Source organism: Tenrec ecaudatus, chromosome 4, assembly GCF_050624435.1.
Source record: "Tenrec ecaudatus isolate mTenEca1 chromosome 4, mTenEca1.hap1, whole genome shotgun sequence".
Lineage (NCBI taxonomy): Eukaryota > Metazoa > Chordata > Mammalia > Afrosoricida > Tenrecidae > Tenrec > Tenrec ecaudatus.
Window position 1 is genome coordinate 53,329,434 of NC_134533.1, and position 26,083 is coordinate 53,355,516.

Genomic DNA, 26,083 nt, shown 5'->3' on the forward strand with positions numbered 1-26,083 from the left:
TCCTCCAGTGTGTGTGGTCTGATATAATTATCCACTGCTTTGCAATCTGCTCTTAATTATCCTCCATTTTGTGGTGTGTTATGAATCCCAGCCTCTTTGTGTCTGGGCCCACATGGGAATGAGTTGCCTATTATATTAATGATCTAGAATTAGTGAATCAAGATATATCTTTATTTATTCTCTTACTAGATGTGACTCAAGTTATCACCTTTACCATCTTTGTTCAAGCCACACACTTTCACCGTCTGCTTTAGAGGAGTTTCTGTGGCTAAAATACACAGTCTGTTTTTCTCTGAACTTTTTTGAAGCTCCCACGTAGACCAATCCCCTGACAAAGTTCCCCTTCTTGCTCTGCATTCTGCATCCCACTTGTCATCCATCATCTGATCTCTGGTTCTTGACCCAGCAGCCTATTGGCTGATTTACCAGCTTTAATAGCCTTGTAAGCTGGCAAGCTGTTGTCTAACTTGTTGGTGATTTGGGTTCAGCAGCTCCTGCAACATGAATTCGGAGAAGCGGAAAACCAAACCCTTAGATTTGGAACTTGCCAGCCTCTCCAATCATGTGACCCATTTCCTTGACGTGTTGGGAGCTTGGTGCTTTGGAGAATTATGGACCCCAAAGGCAGGAGGGAGAGTATTGAGGGGAGTCGTAATTGAGGTTAGCGATGATGACATGGGACAGTTGTTTAGAAAAGATAGACATTTGGGGCATCTTTAACCTCTGCCTTCTAGGACCAGCTTTGTGGTAATCACTATATTCATTCAGAAAGCCAAAAAACCAACTGGCCTGTGTGCTTCAAAATGTCAAGAAAGACCAAGAAAGGTTGAGGCACTTTCCCCCAACCCCAAATTATAATTAAAATACTCTGGCATGCAGTGTGTTATTTGGATTGGATCTAAGCCCAGGAAAAGTATATTAGTGAGATGCACAGTAAAATTTAAATACAATCTGCACTTTACTTAACAGAATTATGTGTGTTGATTCCTGATGTTAATAACATTTGAGGAAGTGAGGTGAAAGGCATGTGGGGAATTTTTCTACTATTTGAATGTTTTTTGTATGTCATATTATTTTAGTAGAAAAAAGTTCTAAACCTTTGCAACTTTTACCCTTTTCCTTCTAATCTCTTGGTGGGGAGGGGTGCGGGGGGTGCAGAAATCATAGCTGAAGAGACAGCCACTCAAACCTTTTACACTATTAGCATCATCGTGGACTCTCTGCCAATGTGGTATCTTCTTAAATTGTTCTTGAATTTAAATGGGAATGTTCCCTGTACATGACACAAACACTGTCTGTGTGGTCCATAGTAAAACCTCTGAAGTTACGTCTCAATGCCTCTAGACTCTTTATGGCATTGGTCAGGTTTCCTCTGTGTTGATTCTCTCATGTGAAGAAAGACCTAAGTATTTTGCCACGTGATTTGCTGCTGGTCCTCCAAACTATGTGCCCATTAGAATCACCTAAAGAGCTTTTAAAAAAACTCAAAGTAACATTCCAGACCAATTACTATATAATATGCGGAGATGGGACCCAGACATCAGTAATTTTTAGTGCTTGTTATTCTAATATGCAGACAAGCTGGGAAATGCCTGATTTCCCCATCAGCACTATCACTGAAGGCCTTGGAGCCGAGGCTGGGTGACCCTGTAGCAGGGAGGCCAGGGAAGGGGCTACTTCAGTAGAAGATCTCTGAGGGCCAATCTATCCCTGAGGCTCTGAGTCTGTAATGCTGGTGTTTACATTAGTTCATTCTTCAAATATTGTCAGAATTGTCTCTCCCTAATAACAAATATTCTAGTTTTTTATATTTTGTTTAATATAATTAAAAGTGAAATTATACAATGACTAGAATAATAATACTTTTCAACAAATATTGTCTTGGGAGAATTTTGACAACATATATTCAAAACACATTCAAATACAACAAAAATTATATAAAGTTTCTGTCTGATTTCCTATCAAAATGTACATCCAATAATTTATCTTTAGTTTTAAAAATGGTAAAAATATACAAATCAACAATAATTTAATCTAAGTATTCTTCAGATTAGTTGAATTACTTTTCAAAGTTTAAAACAGAATCCTTTCATCCACTGATTTATAAAACATTATATTTTCAACTCAACAACCAAATGCAGAAAATCTCAAAACCCACCCACCCTCATTAGTAACAAATAAGGTAAGAGGTATTTGAAATTCTTTAAAATGTAAAAGGCCTCATGGGAGAGGGGATTAAGGAGGAAGTACCCTTCACAGAAGCTAAGAACAAACTGAAACACCTAGGAATATATTTAACAAAAAATACTAAAGACCTATACAAGGAAAACTATAAAACCCTACTACAGGAAACCAAAAGTGACCTCCACAAATAAAAGAACATCCCCTGCTTGTGGATTGGAAAGCTCAACATAGGAAAGATGACAGTCCTACTTAAAGCACTTTACAAGTTCAGTGCTATACCAATTAAAATACCATCAACTTTCTTCAAAGAATTGGAAAAACTGACCACCAATTTCATATGGAGAGGGAAGAAATCCAGAATTAGCAGAGAACTCCTCAAGAAGGACACAATTGGAGGACTCTCGCCTTACCCAATTTTAGTGCGTATTACACAGCAACAGTGGTCAAAACAGCATGGTACTGGCACAACGACAGACACTCAGACCAGTGGAAAAGAATAGAAAGCCCAAGAGTAAAAGCATCAGCATATAGATAACTGATCTTTGACAAGGGTCCCAAAACCATCAAGTGGGAAGCAGATGCCCTTTTTAACAAGTGGTGCTGGAAACAATAGATATCCACTTGTAGAAAGATGAAACAAGACGTTTACCTCACCCCATGCACAAGAATAAACTCAAGGTGGATCACAGACCTAGAAGTTAAACCCCAAACCATCAGGACCATCAAGGAGGGAATCGGGACTAACCTCAGAGCACTGGCCCAGGGAGCTCATAGGCTCACTGCAACAGGGAAGGGTACACACACAGGTGAACTGGAAATCGACAAATGGGATGTAATAAGAATAAAGTACCTGTGCACCTCGAAAGACTTCACCAAGTGGGTGACAAGACAACCCACATCCTGGGCGGGGATTTTTAGTAATGACACATCGGATAAAGGACTCATTACTAAAATCTACAACACCATCATGACCTGCAAAAAGAGGAAAACAGTTAACCCCCAAAGGAAGTGGACAAATGAACTGAAAAGAACTTTCACTAGGGAGGAGACCCATATGGCCAATAAGCATATGAGAAAGTGTTCCAGGTCCTTAGCCATAAGAGAAATGCAAATCAAAACAACCATGAGATATCACCTAACACCCTTGAGGTTAGCCCAGATCAGCAAATCAGAGAGCAACAAGTGTTGGAGGGGCTGTGGTGAAGTGGGAACCCTCCTCCACTGCTGGTGCTCGTGTAGATTTGTACAGCCACTGTGGAAAGCAATCTGGCGATACTTAAAGAAAATGGAAATTGATCTACCTTACGACCCAGCCATCCCTCTACTGGACATATACCCGGTGGAAGCAGCAAATAAAACATGACCAGTCATATGCGCTCCAATGTTTATTGCAGCAAAATTCACAATCGCAAAGACTTGGAAGCAGCCTAAGCTTCCATCGATAGACGAGTGGATTAGTAAACTCTGGCACATACACACAATGGAGTCCCATGCAGCACTGAAAAGCACAGACGATCACATGAAACACACTGTTTCGTGGGAAGAGCTGGAAGGAATTATGTTAAGCGAGGTAAGCCAAACTCAAAAGGACAGGTATAACATGAGACCCCTGAGGGAAATACAATCCGCATGCCAAGAATAGAAGAATAAACACCTATCTAGCAATAAAGGGTGGAAGCATAGATAATTGGAGGAAGGGCAGGCCACACCTAGGGAGGTACATGAGAGCCCAGCATAAAGAAGGGGAAGTGGGACAGGTGGAGGTAGAAGCGGGGTGGGGAGAAACCGAGTGGATGGCATGTGGGGAACAGAGCACTGACCCACCCGGGGGAGAGTATTGGTTGTGTCCCCACAGTACTGGAAAATGCATACGGACCTTACCAAGACATGCCAAACCAGGAGGGCAACGTAAAATGCAAAGGAATACACAAAGACTGGACCATACGCTGGCCCCAACCAGAATTAGCCCTACCCTCACAATCAAAGGGAGTATCACAGAAAATGAAAATAGATCGTCTGGTGTGGGAAAGGAACTGACCCACCACACCACAACCAGAAGGAAGCTGACGCAAAGGAAGGAGGAAGGACGTAATGGAGTACACCTGGGCCCACCAAGCTCAGAGGCCGATAGCCCGGCTCAAAGGGCCCATTGTACAGAGAGGACCATAGAGCCAGCCCCATGGCGAGATGTGACATCCTGCACCGACCCATGGCCCTACACAGGACAGCACCGAAGACACAGTGGGGGATGTGAGACTGAGTTGACCCCACCACACTGAGGCAAACACTGGGGGTGTGCAATGGAGTGGCAGGGGAAGCAGAGCAAGGAGGTCCTGAGGGAGTATAAAGGATGGACTTCGGGGCCAAGATGTGGCACCCCATGAGACTCATCCGGAAAACACTCCTAAAGGCCAACAAACAGACCTCAAACTACTAACAGGTTGTTTGGAGTTTGGGTTTTTTTTGCTTTTTCTTTTTTTAATTTTTTTTCTCTTCTTTTAAATTTTGTATGTCAGTGGCTTTTTTGTTTGTTAGCGTGTCGGTGTTGCTGCTGTCGATGCCATGTTCTTATGTGCCACTTTGGTGCTGTCAAAGTCATCTGCATTTGTATGCACATATTACTCTATCTGCAGGTCCACCGAGATAAGATAGGCTGGACAATGTGAGAAGAAAATAACAGGACCAACGATCCCAGAGGGACATGAGAGCGTGGGAGGTAGGGGAAGGGAGGAGGTGTTGGCCAACCCAGGGACAAGGGAACAGCGAGTGGTTCAAAACCAGAGGAGGGAGGGGAGGGGAGGACTGGTAGGGAGTGACCAAGGGCAAGGTAACTGAGAGGAATTACTGAAACCAGAATGAAGGCTGAACATGGTAGTGGGATGGGAGGAAGGCATAAGGAAATAGAGGAAAGGAGTAGGAGGCAAAGGGCATACATAGAAGCCTAAATACAGACAGGTCCATATGTAAATATATTTATGATTATGGGGGAAATAGACCTAGGTGCATATATTTGTAGGTTCAGTAGTAGGGTAGCAGGTGGACATTGGGCTTCCTCGTGCCCACTCCCTCAATACAATAGCACCTTGCTCAGCTAAACGGTCATTCCATGATACCCACCTTCCTGACATGATCGCTAAAGACAGATGTGTGCATAAGCAAACATGGTGAAGATAGTGCCCAGCTATCAAAAAGATAGAGAGTCTGGGGTCTTAAAGGCTTGAAGGCAAACAAGCAGCCATCTAGCTGAGAAGCAACAAAGCCCAAAGAGAAGAAGCACACAAGTCTAAGTGAACACGAGGTGTTCAAAGGATCAGGTAGCAGACACCAAAGAACAAAAAGAATCATTATGTGATCACCTTCCCCACATAAACGCTGAAGATGAATGTGTGCATAAGTAAGTGTGGTGAAGAAGGCTGATGGTGCCCGGCTATTGAGAGAGATAGCATCTGGGGACTTAAAAGCTTGAACGTAAACAAGCGGCCATCTAGCCCAGAAGCAACAAAGCCCACATGGAACAGCACACCAACATGCGTGATAATGAAGGGCTGAGGAGACCAGGTTTCAAGCAACAAAGGCGGGGAAAAACTATCTTATCATCATGAATGAGGGGAGTGCATGATGGGGGACCTAATGCCCATCTGTAGACAACTGGACATCCCTTGCAGAGGGGTAGTGGGGAGGAGATGAGTCACTCAGGGTTCACTGTAGCAATAATGAAACTCCCAACCTTCCTCTAGTTCTTAAATGCTTCCTCCCCTCCAACTATCATGATCCGAATTCTACCTTGCCAACCTGGTTAGACCAGAGGATGCACAGTGGTACAGTTGGGAAACACAGGGAATCTAGGACAGATGAACCCCTCAGGACCAACGATGAGAGTGGCAATATTGGGAGGGAAGTGGGTGTAGAAAGGGGGAACCAATCTCCAGGATCTACATGTGGCCTCCTCTCTGGGGGATGGGCAGCAGGAAAGTGGGTGAGGGGAGACGTCGGGTAGTGTAAGATAAAATAATAATGTATAAATGATTAAGGATTTTTGAGGGAGGGGGAGCGGGGAGGGAGAGGGAAGGAAAATGAGCTGATTCCAGGAACCCATGTAGAAGGCGAATTTTGAGACTGATATGGGCAATGAATGTATAAGGGTGCTTTACTCAATTGATGTATGTATGGATTGTGATAAGAGTTGTATGAGCCCCACTAAAATGATTTATTAAAAAAATGTAAAAGGCCTTTAAAATACCTGTCCTCCAAACTAAGCTCATTGCTGTCTGGTGGATTCCAAGCCCTCCTTGCTGTGACTGCGTAAGGTTGCCCTCGGGGTTCCAGGGCTGCCTCTTCACTGCAGGCTTCCTTCCACAGATCTGCCCCAGAGGGAGGGCGGGGTGGACTCCAACCACCAGTCCTTTGATTAGTGGCCAAGCACTTTAACCGCTGGGCCACCAGGGCTCCTTGACCTCAAAATAAAATCTATAAACCAGGATAATTAAGGAGTTTTTAAAATAGTGATAAAAATATGGATTATGCAGTACTGAATTCCTTCATTACACAAAAATAATAATTATTTTTAAACATTTTCCTAAGATTTTCATTACACAAAAGACCCTGAATAACAGAACTTGCAGACAGTCACAGATACAAGGGGGCTTCAGCGTTGTTGGGAAAATGGGATTAAAAGATAATGGGACTTTTCCATGAACTCTTTGAAGCTCCTTTATGTATTCTTATTTCTTTTTTATGTATTCTTTCTAAAAGAGATCCTTCAATAAGAAACTATATAAATTAGTACACAGCATTTACCACACAGATATGACTTTCAAAGTTGTAAAGACTCACAACTTTCCTGGGTACTAAAACTCTGGACCAAGTTTCACAGAAAGAGACGCCTTCACAGTACAGGGGTTCCCCCTGCCTCCCACACTTTGGACTCCAGAGTGCTTCCAACCCTTGGCCCTGTAACAGGACAGACAGCAGTGCCACCGGGCCAACCGGGCGGATATCAGTGTCGTCAGTCATCACATCAAGACGAAGCTGTCACTCTAACCTAGAATTTCTGGCTTCAGATTATTGTCCTCAAAATAAAGTATTTGGCTTGGTTTTTTTGTTTGTTTGTTTGTTTGTTTGTTTTTTTAATCATTTGATTGGGGGCTCTTACAGCTCTTAAAATATTCCAAACATCAGTTGTATCAAGCATATTTGTACATATATTGCCATCATTTCCAAAACATTTTCTACTTGAGCCCTTTGTATAAGCTTTTTCCCCTCCCACCCTCATGAATCCTTGATCAATTATATATTGTTATTCTCTTACACGATCTGTTGTCTCCCTTCACCCATTCAGCTTGTTTTATCATGTAAATACATCTTTTAAGAAAACAACCACAGGGTTAATAAGGTTACTTCTAGTCTTAATTGGTAATATCGCTGATTTAAAAAGCATTGCTTGGGATTATAAGAGAAGGGGAATTTACTTAGAATGCCTGATCAGGACCCCATGAAGTTGATGGCTATCTTCCTGAGGACAGACAGCTGACAGAGACAACACAGCGTCTCCAATAACTAGGGAGGTATATTAGAAATGCAACCTAAGTCCCCAGAAAGTCCATCCAAAAGTGGGAAAATGCAAGAGTACATAGAGATAGACTTGATTAAATCTCAGATCATCTAGGCCAAAGTGATGAAGCAACAGTAAACTATGTCACTTTTCTTTTCATCAGAAGTTACTGAATTCAGGTTCCTGTTTCTCCCTACCAAGGAATTTCCCCTCTTTATTAGCCAACTTTAAAATGAAAAATGTCTGCTAGGATGCACAAAGTACAATACATAGGCTTCTGTTTATTTTTTAAATGTGTATTAAGCGGGTACCACCAAACAAGTCAAAACCCTGAACAAGCGAGATTCATCAACGTCTGAATGCCATGCTATATATAACCCTGCAATTGCACCATGAGCTGTTCACCCTGTAAAGGAAAGGGGAGTCAGAGTCCTCCCCATGAGTTGAAAATTTTCCTTTAGGGTTAAAAGAAATCTTCATAATGCTTAGAAAACCCTCCAGGAGGAGAAGGGGAAGGTGGGGGGAGGGGGAACCCATCACAATGATCTACATATAACCCCCTCCCAGGGGAAATGGACAACAGAGAAGTAGGTGAAGGGAGACACTGGTCAGTGTGAGATATGAAAAAATAATAATCAAGGGTTCATAAGGGAGGGAGGGAGGGAAAGAAGGCGAGGGAGGGGGGAAATGAGGATCTGATATCAAGGACTCAAATAGAAAGAAAATGTTTTGAGAATGATGATGGCAACATATGTGCAAATGTTCGTGACACAGTGGATGGATGCATGGAGTGTGATAGGGGCTGTACGAGCCCCAATAAAATGAATAGCAGAAACAAAAGAACAAGAAACCCCTCCGTGAATGACTGGTTCTAGCTCTACAAACACAGACTTTTTGGCAAAGGTGGATTTCTTTTCCCAAGATAAACCTTGACTCTCAATAAAACATACTACGAACTCCAAAGAGAACAAAAATATGTGCACATCAAGAGAAAAATGAAAAATGTATTCAGAGTGAGAACTGAGATTTAGTCAGAATAAAAGATGCAAATTCCATAATACATTATCGAGGCTACAGAACACAAAGGCATCCCTAAGCAAAGATTACAGAATTTTAAAATGTGTTTCACAAAAATGTTTCAATATGATCAAAAATTGTTTAAAACATTGAGACATGGCAAATGCTTTAATAAGAAAATGATCAACAAGGCATGCTAGTCTAACAAACACATATTTAGAAAGTAGAAACACCAAAAAACAAAAAGGGTAAAATTCAAGTCAGTTTAATAATATTTCATAGTGGAAAACAAAACATGTATAGTGACATAATTATGACACTGATACCGAATGGCAGGGGCTGTTTATGTATTTCACGCTCCTTAACCAGGGAATCCAAAGTGGAGTGGAAATTTAATTAAAGGACACAGTTAAATGAAAATGAACATTTAAGATTGGAAAAAAACATGGAACATACAAAATGAGATTCATGAGAGCAGGCAAAGAAAACCAGATGAAATCATATTTTTAAAATCATTTTATTGGGGGCTCCTACAACTCTTATCACAATCCATACATATATCTGTTGTGTCAAGCACATTTGTACACTTGTTGCCATCATCATTCTCAAGACATTTGCTTTCTGCTTGAGCCCTTGATATCAGCTCCTCATTTTCCCCGTCCCTCCCCGCTCCCCTCTCTCTGAAATCATATTTCTTTACTCTTGCCTGGAAACCCCTCAGAGAAGTCATTAACTTTAAAATCAAGTGGAACCTAAAAATTCTCTATTTTAAAAAGTTCCATAAAGTAATAAAATTATAAGAATCGTAAAATAGATATTTTAATAACTTAATTGTGAGATATATATTCATAAACCTGGGGAGCCTTGGGAAACATACTTATTTATTAAAATAAAAGGAGGTAGGCATGATTACATAGAAAAAGTGAAACCTGTTCTGTGTAGTAGATTGTAAACAAAATAAAATTTATTTCACAGGGATGCAAGCCTTTGACGGCTGACAACCAGGCTGGTAGCATGTGTCCATGGAGGATGAGCGACACCCACTCAAGCATCTGCTAAAAGCTCTGCAGTGAAAGGGGTGGAGTCTACACTCATCTCTAGATAATATTTTAAAATCTAAACTACTAAGATTACATCAAAGGCTTCCCTGGTTTGGTTTGGTTTTGGTTTTGTCTCCAACCAATAAACTAATTCTGCTCTTGGATTTGCTAGGATACACTTGCTAACTCATAACTACTTATTTTAAAAGAGAAAAATGCTTACATGGGGCAAGAAAATCCTAATCATTTATTTAATGAAAAAAAGAAAAGAGCAAGAAAAGATTTGGTTTCCTTCAAATGCAATATAAAAATAAAATTAGTGTATCGGGAAATGAGGCAATATAAGTTATTGCAAACAAAGGATGACTGTAAGTTATTTTAGCAATCACAGTTATCAACTTATATGCTTACAAATAGATAATAACTGGAATTCTGTTGAAGAACATAGTTGCTGTATACATTTAATAGATTGACAAATGGCCATCAATTATACAGCACTGGAATAAAATTGTATGTAGCCTAGGAAAATACTATGAATTGACTTTGAGATCAGAAGGAAAGAAGATTGGAACGTTCAGTGAACATTTTAGGAAAGGGGGCAACATCATGCACAAACAGGTGTTCATCCTAAGGTTGGCGCGGCTTACTAAATTATCTTATGCGATGCTTCAGCTACGGCATTCTGTACGGTCTCTCCAGCTGGAGCTGTAGAATGCAACTTCCATAATTGGCCTGGAAAGGTCACTGGTATCCTCTGCAAGCTTTTAGGGACAGTGTGATGTGCGACCAAACACCTCAAATGTGAATGGCTTTTCATGACGTCATCAGCCACAGCAGTTCCTGTGTTCCAAAGCTACACACTGGAATAAGACCGACTTGTCATTTAATTTCACGTGAGTACATGCTGGTCATGAGTAGTCTCACTGCTGTGTATTTTTCTCTCTTGTAAAATGTTATTTGGATCACCGTGAACAGTTTTAAGTGTTGCCTTTCCTGATCAAATTTGCGTGGCCTCTGTGTTTACTGGGAAATGGGTCTTACGTGAAAATTGTTTTCCAAATTATTTCCTTAGGCAGGAAGGATTCCTGGATCGAAAGAATGGCATATATGCATAAGGTTCCGTAACTCTGAAAACACTCCACCTTGCAACAGCAAATGCGAAGATCACACTGATTTTTAGCATTGAAAATCAAGGGCTACACTTAGCACTATGGTAATAGTTTCATTTTTTCCCAGTGTTGCTTTCCCCTCAGGAATAAAGGGCAGTCGCTGGTAGACAAGGGAGTTTTTACATCTGTAACTGATGACTACTTTTACCCTGTGATTTGAGAGGTTTGTGTTAGAGGAAGGTCTGAGTGTAGTGTGAGGCTGCCATCCGGAATCTAGGATCCGCCCATCTTGTCAGGTGTTCTCCCAATCCCTCTCCTGCCTATTGCTTGTATATCCCTGGATTGTGCCCCCTCATTGCTGTATAACCTATACTGCAACCCCTTCCTGTGACGTAGGTCTTTACCTTTAATTAGGGGGCTAGCACGCCGAGAAAGATATATAAGCCTGGGTTAGCAATAAGGAACTCTCTCAGCAATTCCCATCCTTTCTCCCCAGGTCCTCGCTCCCCTGTTCCCTTCCCCTTGTCCTCCTTCCCCTCCCCCTCTCACCTGCCCTCCTGTCTCCCATCTCCACATGGACCACCAAGCGGGGCTGAGGTGAGCATGCTACCATGAAATGTGTCTGACTCCATTATTTCAATCTCTCTTCTCTCTCTCTTACTTTCTATGACTTTATTATAATCTTTACATATTTTAACCTTACAATTGTGCCTATCGAGCCCACGATTAGTTGGTGGGGCGGGGGGCTGGCCTTTCCCCCACAGTGTCTCTTTCCCCCACTTCAGTGACAGAAATGTTTATGCCCAGGATGTTACTCAGTGCTAGCACTTCCTCAAAAGACGACGAGGAGGGCGCTCTGCCTGAGGCCCTGGGGCGCACAGTTGTACACTGAACAGCAACTGGTTTTAGTTTAGGTGATTTAGGTATTGGTTTGGGGTATGCCTAGTTGCCCAGCTGCTCTGGTCAAATATCACTTCCTGTCCCTCTGGTTCTAAGACCCCAGTGCAGTGTGGGAGAGGAAATGATCTCAGCCCTTTCTTATAGAAATGATACCTATAGTTAATGAATTATACATTGAAAATCCCAATAAGGAAATAGGTTCCTTCACAAAATCTCTAAGAATGAGAATAGTATATTGACCAATCCAGATTTTCTTTCTATGAAAATCTAATATCTGAATCCCCACCACCCCACCCCACCCCTTCTCTTAGGCTGAGGAGTACTGAAAAGGAATAATTTGAATGTACGTTTGCAAATGTGTATGGAAAACAAGCCAGGGGTTTGGCCTTCATAAAGACAGCCTTTCTGTTCTTAATCCTTAACCTTTATATTCTCATCCTCTGCTCTCTTATTTTAGCTGTCACTGCATGCTGTATTGTGAAACTTACACTGAAGCTATATTTCAAATGAAAAAAGGCACTGAGTTAAAAAAACAACAACTTATACAGTTTTCCCAATTATACCACTCACAAGCAACAACAAAAAGCAATGTTTGTAAATTCCTGGCTACAACTTATTCTCCCGAGTCCAATAAAAACAATGGACTGAAACAGTGTTAGGTCAAGGCACCAGTGGTTAAGGGTGAAGGTGGGCTTCTCTAGCAGCTTCTTCCGGGGATAGAAATCTCGCATGGAAACGATGAAGCTCGTCATTAAGCTCTGGCTCTTTTTCTATTTCTTCTTGATTGTACTGCACAGCTATAAAACAAAAATTAAAATTCATGCGATAACCAGAACCAGGTTTGTCAAAATTGATATGTAAAACAGATTGCATTCTCCCTGTTTTACTGACTATTCATCCATTTTATTAAAAAATTATTATCACAAAAATCACATCTTCCTATTTTTTCCTCATGTGAAAACCAATTTGCTTTTTACCTACAGTAATAAATATCTGTTTGACCAACCTGAAAAGCAAGCCTGCTGCAGACACACCTCCGTCTACAGCACTGTAGAAGCAACAGCATGTTCCAGAGGGTTTTCCAATACTACTTCTCATTCACAATTTTCTTTAGGTGAGAGTTACATATTCCAGAGGAACATTATCTTTACAAATCTACTTCTATTTAATTACATATACTTAAATATACTACACTTACATGCTTCATACTTATTCAGAGATAAGACAAAATTCCAAGTTATAGAAGTAGGAAGTAGAATGGTATAATGACACCTAAGGGCAATATTTTCAAATAGAGCTGCAGAGAATGTTATTAGCAATATTCTCAAAAATAATACACACTCACAAACGCCCAGTACTCACAAGAACTAGAATCCCTTCAATCCATACATCATTTTAGGCGAAGCATTCTTTTTTTAATAACATAAATTATAATTGGCTGTACACCTACATTAATACCCATCTATTATCTCCACCTTCCAAAAAAGCTTTTCAAGAAAGTACTCTAAATTCTTCTCCAAGCACTTCGTGAGGGAACACCAGTCCATCGTTGAAAAGCTTATTCTAGGAGAAATTATGTTTCATCACAGTTTCTGGTCAAGGGTAGCTATCATCAACAAAAGGATGTGCCAGACAACTGTCTATGTCTACTTCGATTTACACAGTGGAGACGTTTCTCCCCAGCTCTAAAGAAATGTAGCATTATCACAATGAGTGTTGCACTAGTTTTTGTTGTTGTTTTAGTTTTAATGTAAGCTTTAAGTACATGATTTTCCCAGGTTTTGGAACTATAATCTAATGGCATAATGATTTAAGAATAAATCTGAAGTATGTCTGCATGACTATGCAGATTATTTTTAAGATTAAAAGAAACAAAATTACGCTGTGTTATGATAAACTAGTTCTCTCAACAGCTTTCTACATACATTCCCAGACTATGGAGGTGGGAAAACCGAACACTCGATTCCCAACTGCCCTGGTGGCTAGGTTCCAGGCAGGACTGGTCCCACTCACCAGAGGCACTCACTTGAGACTCTTGCTCACAATCGAATTACATGAGGAGAGAGGCAGGACATGAGGTATCCAATTTTGCTGGCACAAAGTTGGCAGATGTGCGGTGGTTCTGGAGCTTGTAACTGTTCACGGCTTCCCAGTCCAATGGGCATATTTCTGATCAGGAGGGTGGTTAGGAGAGCAGCTTCTTAACTGTTCCAGAAGCAGCAGCTCCTTTGGCAATCCATTCTTGTGATGTGGTTCCTAGAAGCAAGCTCAGCCTAGGTTCTGTTTCTTCAGCCCTCTCAAAGATCCTGTGAGATTTCTATACCTTTTAATACATCTTTTTTCTGTTTAATACCTAAAAATTAGTCCACTGCCCACAGCAATAATCTTTTGACCAAATAAAGTAGAAAGCATGTGAAAGAACTGTAAATGCAGGTTGGCCTTGCTGAGGAGGCAGGGCTCTGGATAGTGAAACCTCATGTCACCTGGAATTGAAATGTTGGAGAACATGGTGGCAGGGTGTGAGAATACTAGCATGTGCAGGCTGGCTACTGCCATGTCCTACAGAAAGACGGGACTCAGGAGAAGTTATGAGCCCACAGATATGCAAAGGGACATATATACAGTTCTACATTTTAAGCCCCAAGTGAAAAAGACAACTGATTCTGTACTCCAAACGAACACAGGTTTTCTTTCATTACACTTAGAGAAAACAGGCTTATCAGCTTCCGCAACTTTTTTTCAAGAACTTTCCTCTAAGACTCTTTTCTGTCAAGCAATAGGAGCCCTCCTAAGGGAAAAGGACAGATTAAGACTGTGCCCATCCCAAGCAAGCCTGTAGTTTAAAGTGATCCCGAGTAAGTGCCATTTATTGAAGACCCTAGGGATGAGAAAGCAAAGAAGCTGGCAACTAAAAGATGACTCTATAGTGTTGCAACTGTTTGGGACAAGACTAAAGAAAGCAGAGGGAAGCTTACTAACTTTTCGGAAAGCCACTTTGTCAAAAGGCACAGTGGCAATGCCACATCTGACTTTCAACATTGACTTAACTTTAAAATCACACCTGAGCCCTCAAACACACACAAACAGGAAGTGAACCGCTACAGCAGGGAAGTTTCCAAGAAGGGCAGATGTTTCAGTGAAAATTAATAATTAAGAAAATTAATAGTTTTAAAACTTCTTCTAGGGTAAAGCCAAGGGACCCTGAGAAAAATAGACAAGGATGTTCTTCCCAGAAAGTTCCATCAAGCATTGTATTATGAGTAAACGAAGGATCCTGGTTAATTTTGTAAAAAAAATATTTTACTGGGGATTCTTACAACTTTTTTTTAAAATCATTTTATTAGGGGCTCATACAACTCTTATCACAATCCATACATACATCAATTGTGTAGATCACATTTGTGCATTCACTGCCCTCATCATTCTCAAAACATTTGCTCTCCACTTAAGCCCTTGGTATCAGCTCCTCATTTTTCCCCTCTCTCCCAACTCCCCCCACCTCATGAACCCTTGATAATTTAAAAATTATTATTTTGTCATATCTTGCCCTGTCCAACGTTTTCCTTCACCCACTTTTCTGTTGTCCATCCTCTAGGGAGGAGGTCACATGTAGATCCTTGTAATCAGGTCCCCCTTTCCAACCCACCCTCCCTCTATGTTCCCAATATCGCCACTCACACCACTGGTCCTGAAGGGATCCTCCACCCTGGATTCCCTGTGTTTTGGGTTCCTATCTGTACCAGTGTCCAGCATCTGGTCTAGCCAGACTTGCAAGGTAGAATTGGGATCATGATAGTGGGGGAAGGGAGGCATTTAGGAACTAGAGGAAAGTTGTATTTTTCATCATTGCTACATTGCACCCTGACTGGCTCATCTCCTCCCCGAGACCCCTCTGCCAGGGGATCTCCAGTGGCCTAAAAATGGGCTTTGGGTCTCCACTCCGCACTCCCCCTCTCATTCACTATGGTAAGATTTTTTGTTCTGATGATGCCTGATACCTGATCCCTTCAATACCTCGTGATCGCACAGGCTGGTGTGCTTCTTCCATGTGAACTTTGTTGCTTCTGAGCTAGATGGCCGCTTGCTTACCTTCAAGCCTTTAAGACCCCAATCCTGGTTGCTTTTATCAAGCAGCAGTTATGGTAATTACTATGAGTCAGTGATAGCTATACTTCTCATTGTTCCCTTTTCTACATGGTAGATTTTATTATAGGTACCCTACACTTAAACCACCAGAGCATACAAGTCGTTCTTGATTCAAATATATTGCCTTTTAGTTTGCAGATGGCCAGAACCCACGGAAATATTCTAACAAAAAGGAGGCAACTACCCTCAGAGATGATGGTCTTTGACTGACATGCAGTAATGACTTGGATTTAGGGGTTTGGGGGGAGGGAGGTTGTAGAATGAATATTTTCTGTGTTTCAAAAGAATGTTATCTAAAGATTTAGATAGCTACCAAGGCTGTTTGGGGTTAAAACTAAAGCTTGTCGAACACTCCTTTTTCCCTTTTGTGCTCAACTATTAACCACAAGGCTGGCGATCTGAACTCACCCCGCAGCTGAGGGAGACAGAGCTAGCAATCTGCTTCCATAAACATTACAGGCAGGAAAACCCTATGGGACAGCTCTGCTGTGTCACATCAGGTCGCTGTGAGTCAAAATAGACTTTCCGGCATCTAACCACTCCTAGCAGGACTGAGAGACCTAAGGCTAGCTCCTGCGGTATCTTCCCCTGCGGTCGGGTGTGATCAGTTCTGGCCAAAGAGATTTAAGTTCAAGTGTTACATCATTCTGAGAAATTGCCTACAGGCTGCTATTTCAACTGGGAAAATGCCTTTTATTGTCCTCCCCACTACCTTGGGTAGCCATTTTGGACTGTGAGGTACTTTGAGGATTAAAAACCTGCATTGAGGAGAGCAGAACAGAACAGCTAGGACTCTGGATAATATTTAGTTCTAGATTTTTTTATATAGGAGAGGGAAAACGATTTTGCTTAAGCTACTTTGGGTTTTTATGTTATATGTAATTAAACCTAATCTTTAACAATAAATTATAAATCAAAAATATGAATAAAACATTACCTCTAGTAACAGTAAAAGTATTCGGCTATCAAAAGAGATAGCATCTGGGGTCTTAAAGGCTTGAAGGTAAACAAGCGGCCATCTAGCTCAGAAGCAACAAAGTCCACATGGAAGAAGCACACGAGCCTGTGCGATTTTAACTTAAATACTTACTTACTGATAGTTTTATTAAGTTATGCCCTTAAAACACACACATTCTCTCTCTCTCTCTCTCTCTCTCTCTCTCTCTCTCTCTCTCTCTCTCTCTCTCTCTCTCTCTCTCTCTCTCTCTGCCATCAAGTTGATTCCAAGTCATAGCAACCTCATATAGGGATTCAGAGCTATGCATCTTTGAGGGAACAGATAGCCATCATTCTCCTGTAGAGGGGCTCGTGGGCTTGAACCGCCAGTCGTGGAGTTAGGAATCCAGTGCTTCCCTGACAGCACCAGCAGGGCTGTCCAATCACGGGAGGAGAGCAAAGAAAAGGACAAAAGGTGTGAAAGTGAGAGCAGATGCTGGGGTTGGTTCCCTTTGTTGGCGGATTTTGCATCTTAAGTATCCATGCCCAGGAAATACAGCCTTATGTAAAAGTTATCTTCTTTATTTATTCCAAATATATTTTCAGATATTTATTGAGCAGAGTAAAAGGAAAGGTAGTAAAAAGATGGAACAGAAGCTGTATTACCAGTTGTCCTCCAGGTCCTGGTGGATTTCGGACTTTAAATGTCTGCATCAAAAAAAATATGCTCTCAGTTTAGAGATGTCCTCTTTTCTACATGTTCTCTTAGGTAGAAGTATACTGGATATTTATTTTTTTAACGTGCTTGGCAATCAAAGATTGTAATTTTTTAAAATATCCTTTGGTAAGGGCAATACAATTGATTACAAAGAATTACAAATAATGTTGAAATAAACATTCTACCATAAATATGGTTACTCAATTTTATAGCATTTGAAATATGCTGATACATAAATATTTTAGAGGTGTTTTCATTTATCTTTAATATAACTCAACTAACATGGAAACTAACATAATTTTAATTATTAGAAATTGTATTTATAGCCAATGTGGGTTTCAATTTATTCAATAATTTATGTGCTTAGAAAAATAAATAAACAAAATTACATACGTGGCTGGAATTTCAATTCTCCAGTTGGCCCTGATGGAGAAATTCCTTGCTGTAACTTTTTTTGTTCCATCTGCTGTACAGCCTAGAGAGTGGAAAAACAAAGCCTTAAAAATAAGTGCTTGGCTGGTTCCTGAGAAGAAGGGAACTCCCACGAGCTATTGCCTACCCCCCTGAACCAGACCTTACGGCTTCCATAGGCTGGGAGGGAGGTGGGTGGACCCCCCGAGCCCTCAGGTATGTTGGGAGATGAATGTGGCTTGTTCTTGTTTGGGGAGAAAGTGTAACTCAAGGTCTGAACCGCAGACATTCAGTAGAGTGTTAAACATGAGAATAAAAGCGAGTAAAAAAATAAATAAATAAGTACTTGTAAGACTTTTGACCAGGGGCCCTCAAATTTTTTAAACAGGGGGCCAGTTCACTGTCCCTCAGACCTGTTGGAGGGCCAAACTATAATTTAAAGAAAAACCTATGAACAAATTCCTATGCATACTGCACATATCTTATTTTGAAGTAAAAAACACAAATGGGGCAAAAACACCCGGTGGGCGGGATAAACGTCCCTGGAGGACAGCATGTGCTCCACGGGCCTTAGTTTGAGGGTTCCTGCTTTTGACAATGCACAAGAAGCAAACTGAAAATAGCTTTCCAAAAAGAAAATGCTCAACTCCAAAACATTTAGTTTAATACTTTAGATAGCAGTTTAAAACAATACAGATATTTAAATCCTGTAGCTGATAGTACTTCAAAATGCTGTCACAAGATATCAGCTTTCAGTGAAGCCTAAGGAATAGTTTTCAGTGTCACAACTCATTTGTAAAATACTACCTGATGATACTCCATCTTTTGAGCCTGAAGTTGGTCGTGCTGACGCTGGAGCTCTTCCTTTTGTTGATGAAGCTCATCCGCCCGCTTCTTAAGTTCATCTTCTTGTAAAGCGATATGATTTTCATATTCTTTCAGTTCTTCCTCTGTGAAGAACTGTTGTTGATCCAATGTCTAAAAGGAACAAAAGAGAGAGAATAATCCTAGAAATATAACAACAAAGTATGATTCCACTTTGAAATTCTATGAAGAACCAAGATTCCACATAGAATGGCTTATTCCCGGGGTCAAAGAAAGACGAGAGAAGACTTGAAGATATTGTTTTGCTAGAAAATAAGGAAATCTTGAAAGAATGGTGGGGGCATTTCAGAGGGATCTATAAGTGAAGAAATGTTTATTAGCCAAATTTGGAGTAATTTGAATATTACAACATGCAAGTTAAAGAAAATAAAGATCAGAACCTATTGAATAAAATAAGCCATGGCTCGTGCTGGTTTGACTGGTGTAGGTGGGTAGGGACGTAGTTAGCTCCACCACCAAACTCACTGCCAGCAGTGCTCACAGCAACTCCCTCCCGGCGGGTTTCTGGGACTGTCACTGTTTACAGGAATAGAAAGCCCAGTCTTTCTCCGGAAGAGCGATTGTTGGCTTTAAACTGACAACTATGTGGATCACAGCCCAAATCCTAACTACCACGCCACCAGGGCTCCCACATGTAGATAGAGGGATGGAAGGATGGATGGATGAATGGGGAGAGGGGATGGGAGTGGAGAGAGGAGGGGATGGGATGGGAGAAATTTCTTCTTACATTAGAAAGTCAACTCATGAATGTCAAAGCAATTACCAAATTTGAAAGTCACCATTTGTTAATTTTCATTAAAATAATTAATCAAAACTATTGATCATGCTAAAATCAATCTATGCTAAATGTAGTTGATCATGAAAACTCTAATATTTTATTGTTAGAAATGTAAATTGAGACACCACTTATAAAAAAGTCTTGCAAAGTATATCAACATTATTAACATCAACATCATTGGCCTTGGTAGTTCTACATTGAAAACTTATCCTATGCAATAAACCTAAACATATCAAAAACTACATGACAGTGTTTGTTGCAGCATTTTAAAATAAGAATAAAAGACTGGAGATAAAGGTCTAACTTAGAGAAAATAGTTCAGTACTTACATAGTTATTAAAATAATGCTGTCACATATTATGTGGAAATATATTTGATAGAATATTGAGTGAATCAAAGCAGCTGACTTTTGATTCTGGAAGTATGAGATATTAGATAAAGTATTTTTTAGGAACAAAAAAGTAAACAATTAACTACAGTAGGGAGACCGGGTAGACATCTCTTTGACCATATGATCAACGCTAACATCACCAATCGTGAGAATAATCAGCAGCACATGGACCCTGATACAATGTTCTGAGAAGAACACAGCATCACCTCGGTGGTATTCAGCTAAAGGGAGATGTCAAGAGAAAACATCAGACAAACTCAAAATGAGGAGCATTCTTTAAAATGACTGGTTAGTACTTGTCAAAAGGGCTGCATTCAAAGGACCACACAACACTAAGGAAGACTGGAACACTGTCTCAGAGCAAAGGAAGAGAGAGCAGCTCTGACTGCTAACCTAACAGGTGAGACCACCACGTTCTTCCAAGGGCACCAGGAAAGAAAGGCCTGGTGGTCAACTTTTGAAAAATTAGACACCCAAATCCCTACTCTGACAATCTATAAGCCAAAGTTGACTTAATTAATGGTAACGGGTAAAAAAGACAAGCTAACAGAACTTAATGGATGATCAACCATGTATTTTCTTTTGCCCTGAAAGACATTTTTGGTTGTTTTTTTTTGGGGGGGATGACAAAATGCCAGTAATATCTGAAAATAGTATTGTTTCAGTTTTCATTTCTTGATATTAATAATTTCCTATCATTAGGGATGATAAATCCTTGTTTGTATAGGAAATATACACTAAAGTATTTAGCATTCAAACATCATCACATGCTACTTACTCATAAACAGTTAAAAACTATATAGTTTATACATACCTAATCCCCAAAACTGAAAAATTGAATTAAAAGACAATGGAATGTCTGTATGAATGTTTTGGGGGGAAAAAATGAATGTTTTGAAGCCCCTTCATATGTAGACATACATACATACATGCAGAGAAAGAAAGATGAAAGAAAACCATAAAACAAATGTACTAAAATGGAAAATCTAGGTTTAAAGTATTCAGAATGCAACTTCTTTGTAAATCTGAGATCATTTAAAATGTTTTACAAATTATAATTAAGTATTAATTTCCTTAGCACCAAAGGGAATCTATAAAGTGGCTTCTAAAAGTTTATAGAAAAATGAAATTAAAAGATAATGGAATTTTCCCATGAACTTTTTTTGAAGTCCCCTCATCTATTCAAATGATCTTACTAGTCTTCTTCTTTACCAAAATCCAGAAGTATTGCAAATGACTAAAATACGGAAGAAAAAGAGGTGGATTTCCTTGATCTCAAACTAGGGCAATTGTTCCGGTTTACCCAGTGCTGTCCTGGGTTTAGCACTGTAAAGCTCACATCTAGAAACCCTTTCTCTCATTCACTGTCAGAGTCAATCCTGACTCACAGCGACCCTCGATGACTGGGCAGAACTGGCTCTGTGTGTTTCCATGCCTGTAACTCTTCCATGGAGTGGCTGGTATTTTTGAACAGCTGACCTTGCAGTTAGCAATCCAACACATAACCACTACACCACCAGGGCTCCTGCAGAAACTCCTTAGTGTAGGGTAAGCAGGAAGGCCAGTCACCTTATCTCAAACTATTTTCTCAATAATGAAAAAGCTAATTAGATGTTACTCTTTTTATTTTGTTTTTTTGGTTTGTGTTAAAAAAGGCCATATTCAATTAGAACCGCTCAACTACTTGTTTGCAGTTGTATATGCACTGGAGTTATACAATTGGCTCTGTTAAAATTGGTCTACCTTTCGGGAGCAATCTGTCAAGATACATTGGGAAAGGTAGAAATATATACGTTCATTTAACATGAAGTTTGTTCTATTTCTGGGAACTAATCTAAGGAAAATCATCATAGATTGTTCAGAACATATGAATAACTAGGTGTTCATCACAATACTATGCATTTATAGTACAAAATTAGGATTGACCTAAAATGTCCAAATTTGGAGGAATGGTTATAATCAATTTTAAAATCATATTTTTGAATAATGCCATTAGAAAATGTTCATGAACTACTGTTAAAATTTAAAAATACATAGAAAGTTATCTATACAAATGGCGACATTTAAAATATATGAGTATACATGCAAATTAAAAACTAAAATCTGAATTAAAAGTTATGGATAACTTCTAACTTATTCCTTAAATGTATCTATATTTTTAATCTTCAATACAAAGTATTATTTAACACTTAGAAAAAAGTATAATTTTAAGAGGAACTCTAATTAGATACAAATATACTATGATTAAAAAATAATTTCAGTAAAGCAAGTTCATTGCTTTATATCAACATTTTGTACAAAAAGGCAACTCTATAAAGCTAAACAGAATCTATTACTATAAAATCATAGAAGTCTTCATTAAACAAAAATATCAAAATGTGACGCTATTGTCTCTTAACATGTCCTCCATCTAGATCTGCACAATTCTACTGGTGGTGTTTTTGTATCCCCTTCCCAAGTAATTCTCCATTCTGTGATTTATAACATATCAAAATGGGAATTTTGGTATCCTCGAGACTAAGACAAGTGTGTTTAAGGAAAAAAGAAGTCACTTGTAAGGAAGCTTAAACTATGTAATTTATTATTTCAATTTGGAAATGTGTGATTTATTATACACATTGTATAAAATGAGAGTTACATATGTAGCATGTAACTTGCTTGCAGTCATCCACAGATTCAGGAACATACATGCTTTGTTTGGAACGACTGGGCAAACCCCAGTAGCAAGACTTTTTTTACTCAGCCTCATATTCACGATCAATACGGGAGCACTTGCACGGAGACAAAGCTCAGAGGCAGGAAGAGAAGGAGAAATGACAAACTGACACGGGAAACCGAGGGAAGAAATGAAATGAGTGCTGTTACATTGTGGGGATTGTTTATACCATTGATTAATGGTATATAAAAAATATGTATCAATTATTGAATGGAAAACTGACTTGCTTTATACATTTTCACTCAAACCACAATGAAAGTTAAAAAGAAAGGGGGGCGGGAAACTTTAGTAAGAGTATCCATGAAAACATAATGTAAATAGAAAAATTTTAAAAGAATATATTAAAATAGAAGGTACTGATAAAGCCTACAAGAACAACACATGTAAGGTTGGCTCTATTACCTCCCAGCTATCCGGCTCCAAGAATTCCTTTTTTTCTGTAGCTTTCAAAAATTCTTCCAGGGTCACCAATCGATCTTTGTTAGCATCAACCTGATTAAAGAAATTGTCTTTTAATATATATTACTACATGGCACCATTGAAAGCAACCTAAGTATTCATAGGACCTGACAGGATACAATTTATAACATTCAATATTATAATAAAATCAGAAAGTAATTATCTTTCCATGTATATAACTCATATTTGGAAATATTGATACCTGGTATCTCAAAAAGGTCTCTAGATGGCTAAAATGGTTTACATTTAATTACTAATCTAAAGATTGATGGTTCAAACCAAATCAGCAGCCCCATAAAGGCCCAATCTGCTTCGCTAAAAACTGTTGTTCACTCCCATGAATTCTGACATTATTACACTTGAACCCACTGTAGCAAACACTGGGAAAATCCATCTCATTGAGGGTCTTGCTTTCTGTCACAGATCCTCTAGTTTACCAAGCATGGTGTTCTTTTCCAGGGATTTGTCTCTACTGATAACATGACCAAAGTATGTGAGATGAAGTCTGGCCATTCTCCCTTCTACGGAGAATCTGAATGCACTTCTTCTGACACAGGGTTGTTTGTCCTGGCAGTCCTGACACATCCATTATTCTCCAGTCCTTCGTACTCATACCCAGTTGCCTCGTGCACATGAAGTGTATGAAAATACCATGGTTTGGATCTGGTGTGCATTGGTCTTCAGAGTGGTGTCCTTGCTCTTTGACACCTAAATGAATCTGTGCAGCAGATTTACCCAGTGCAGTAAGTCCTTGGATTTCTTGGCTGCTACATCCATGAGTGTTGATTGTAGAGTCAAGTAAAATGAAACCCTTCACAATTTCAATCTATTCTCCATTTATTATGGTGTTGTATATTGATCCAGTTGTGAGGATTGTTTCTTTATATTGGGTTGCAATCCATACTGAAGGCTGCAGCCTTTGATTTTCATAAAGTGTTTCAAGTTCTCCTCACTTTCAGCAAGCAAGGTTATGTAGTCTGTGTGCTGAAAGTTGTTACTAAGCCTTCTTCCAATCCTGATCCCGCCTCGTCTTCATATAGTCCAGCTTCTTGGGTTATTTCTCAGCACACAGACTGAGTAAGTATGAAAGGATACTACTCAACACCTTTTCTGACTGTAAGCAATGCAGTATTCTGTTCCACCAGTCTAACGATTGCCTCTTGATCTATGCATAGGTTCTGCATGAGCATAATGAAGTATTCTGGAATTCCTGCTCCTTGCAATGTTATGATGCACACAATCAAATACCTTTGCACAGTCAATTAAACATCTTTCTGGTATTCTCTGCTTTCAGCCAACATCGATTTGATGTCAGCAATGATATCCCTTGTTGCACATCCGCTTCTAAATCTAGCTTGAATTTCTGGCAGCTCCCTCTCAATGAACTGCAACTGTTCTGGAATTGTCTTCACAAAATTTCACTTTCATGCGATGACATTGCTGTGACAATTCCTACATTCTGTTGGGTTGCCATTCTTTGTGACAGATCAAATATGGATCTCTTCTAGTTGGGCTCACACATTTCTTGGCATAGACTCGTAAGTGCTTCTGTTGTTGAAACATTTTGATTGATAATGTCAATTCCTGAAACCATGTTTTTCACCAGTTTCTGCAATGAAGCTAGAACTTCTTCCTGCAATAATATTGGTTCTTGATCATGTACGGTCTCTTGAAATGGTCGAACACCAAGCAGTTCTTTGTTGATGGTGGTTTGTTTTGTTTAAGTACAGTGATCAGTGTCACAGTACCAAAAAGAATTGTCTATAAAAAAAATGAAGAGCTGATGCCAAGGGCTTAAGTGGAGAGAAAATGTTTTGAGAATGATGAGGGCAATGAATGTACAGATGTGCTTTACACAATTGATGTATGTATGGATTGTGATAAGAGTTGTATGAGCCCCTAATAAACAATTTAAAAAAAGAATTGTCTATAAAGATTACAACCAAAAAACTCCATGGAACAGTTCTGCTCTATAACACTGGGTTGTCATAGCTCAGAATTAACAGCAACAGGTTGTTTCTCATTCAATACCCACAAGTCTGAGTCTGCTGATCTGACTGGTTAGTATGATATTGTAGTTTCTTCTCTCACCACACAACCCCCCCCCCCAAAAAAAAGGGAAAAAAATTAACTGTCATCGAGTTGATGCCAACTCATAGCAACCTTACTGGACAGTGAAGAATTGCCCTCGTGGGTTTCTGTAACATGGGTGACTGTAACTCTATACAGGAGTAAAAAGCCCCATGTTTTCCCCACGGAATGGCGAGCGTTTTGAACTGCTGACCTTGCAGATCACAGCCTAATCTGTAACTACTACACCATCCAGGTTACTTCTCTCAACACACCACATACTTAAATTAAAAAAAATCAAACTAACCAAAAAAAAGATTGTTTTATCAAAAAATAAGAGCTTAAATTAGAATTCTCTATTTGTCCTTAAAAACAATTGACTAAAAAAACACAATTGACTGAATCAAAACTAAGGTTGAAAAGCTCTACACATCCTCATCGATGGGTCTTGCGTTCTGGCAAATTCAGATACAAAGGCGAGTTCTAGACTGGACAAATAAATTCAATTGGTAGTTGGGCTGCTGGCAGTCAACAAGGATCCTGAATCAACACTAAGAGCTCAGATATCAAATGGAAAGTCACTGGAGCAAAGCAAGTGGACCCTAGTTATCTTGTATATGAGATTGGACCACATTGTTTGGTCTGTGGGAAGTGAGGCAGGAGGGCCACAGCGAGAGACAATTAACCCTCAAGGTTCATACAACATGACCAAGACAAGTATTTGTTGTCATAATCCACGGTTATTGGTGGTGCTTTCTGCAGCAAAGACTAA

The 26,083-nt window shown here is 39.8% G+C and overlaps 1 protein-coding gene across 4 annotated transcripts in view; it reads right to left on the minus strand.

The window, feature by feature from the left end:
• Positions 1 to 9,253: 9,253 nt before the first annotated feature.
• Positions 9,254 to 26,083, minus strand: part of NUCB2 (nucleobindin 2) — a 55,218-nt gene continuing 38,388 nt past the window's right edge. Inside the window, exons 11-15 of one of the 4 annotated variants that reach the window (XM_075546003.1) lie at positions 23,185 to 23,274; positions 18,820 to 18,990; positions 17,995 to 18,076; positions 17,550 to 17,591; positions 9,254 to 12,598 (exon numbers count right to left, since the gene is read on the minus strand). In XM_075546003.1, coding sequence (XP_075402118.1) covers positions 17,584 to 17,591; positions 17,995 to 18,076; positions 18,820 to 18,990; positions 23,185 to 23,274 — 351 coding nt within the window. In that variant the 3' untranslated portion in view covers positions 9,254 to 12,598; positions 17,550 to 17,583. Of the gene's footprint in view, positions 12,599 to 17,444; positions 17,592 to 17,986; positions 18,077 to 18,819; positions 18,991 to 23,184; positions 23,275 to 26,083 lie in introns of those variants that run through there. The other 3 variants (XM_075546001.1, XM_075546002.1, XM_075546004.1) reach the window with 3 other exon arrangements.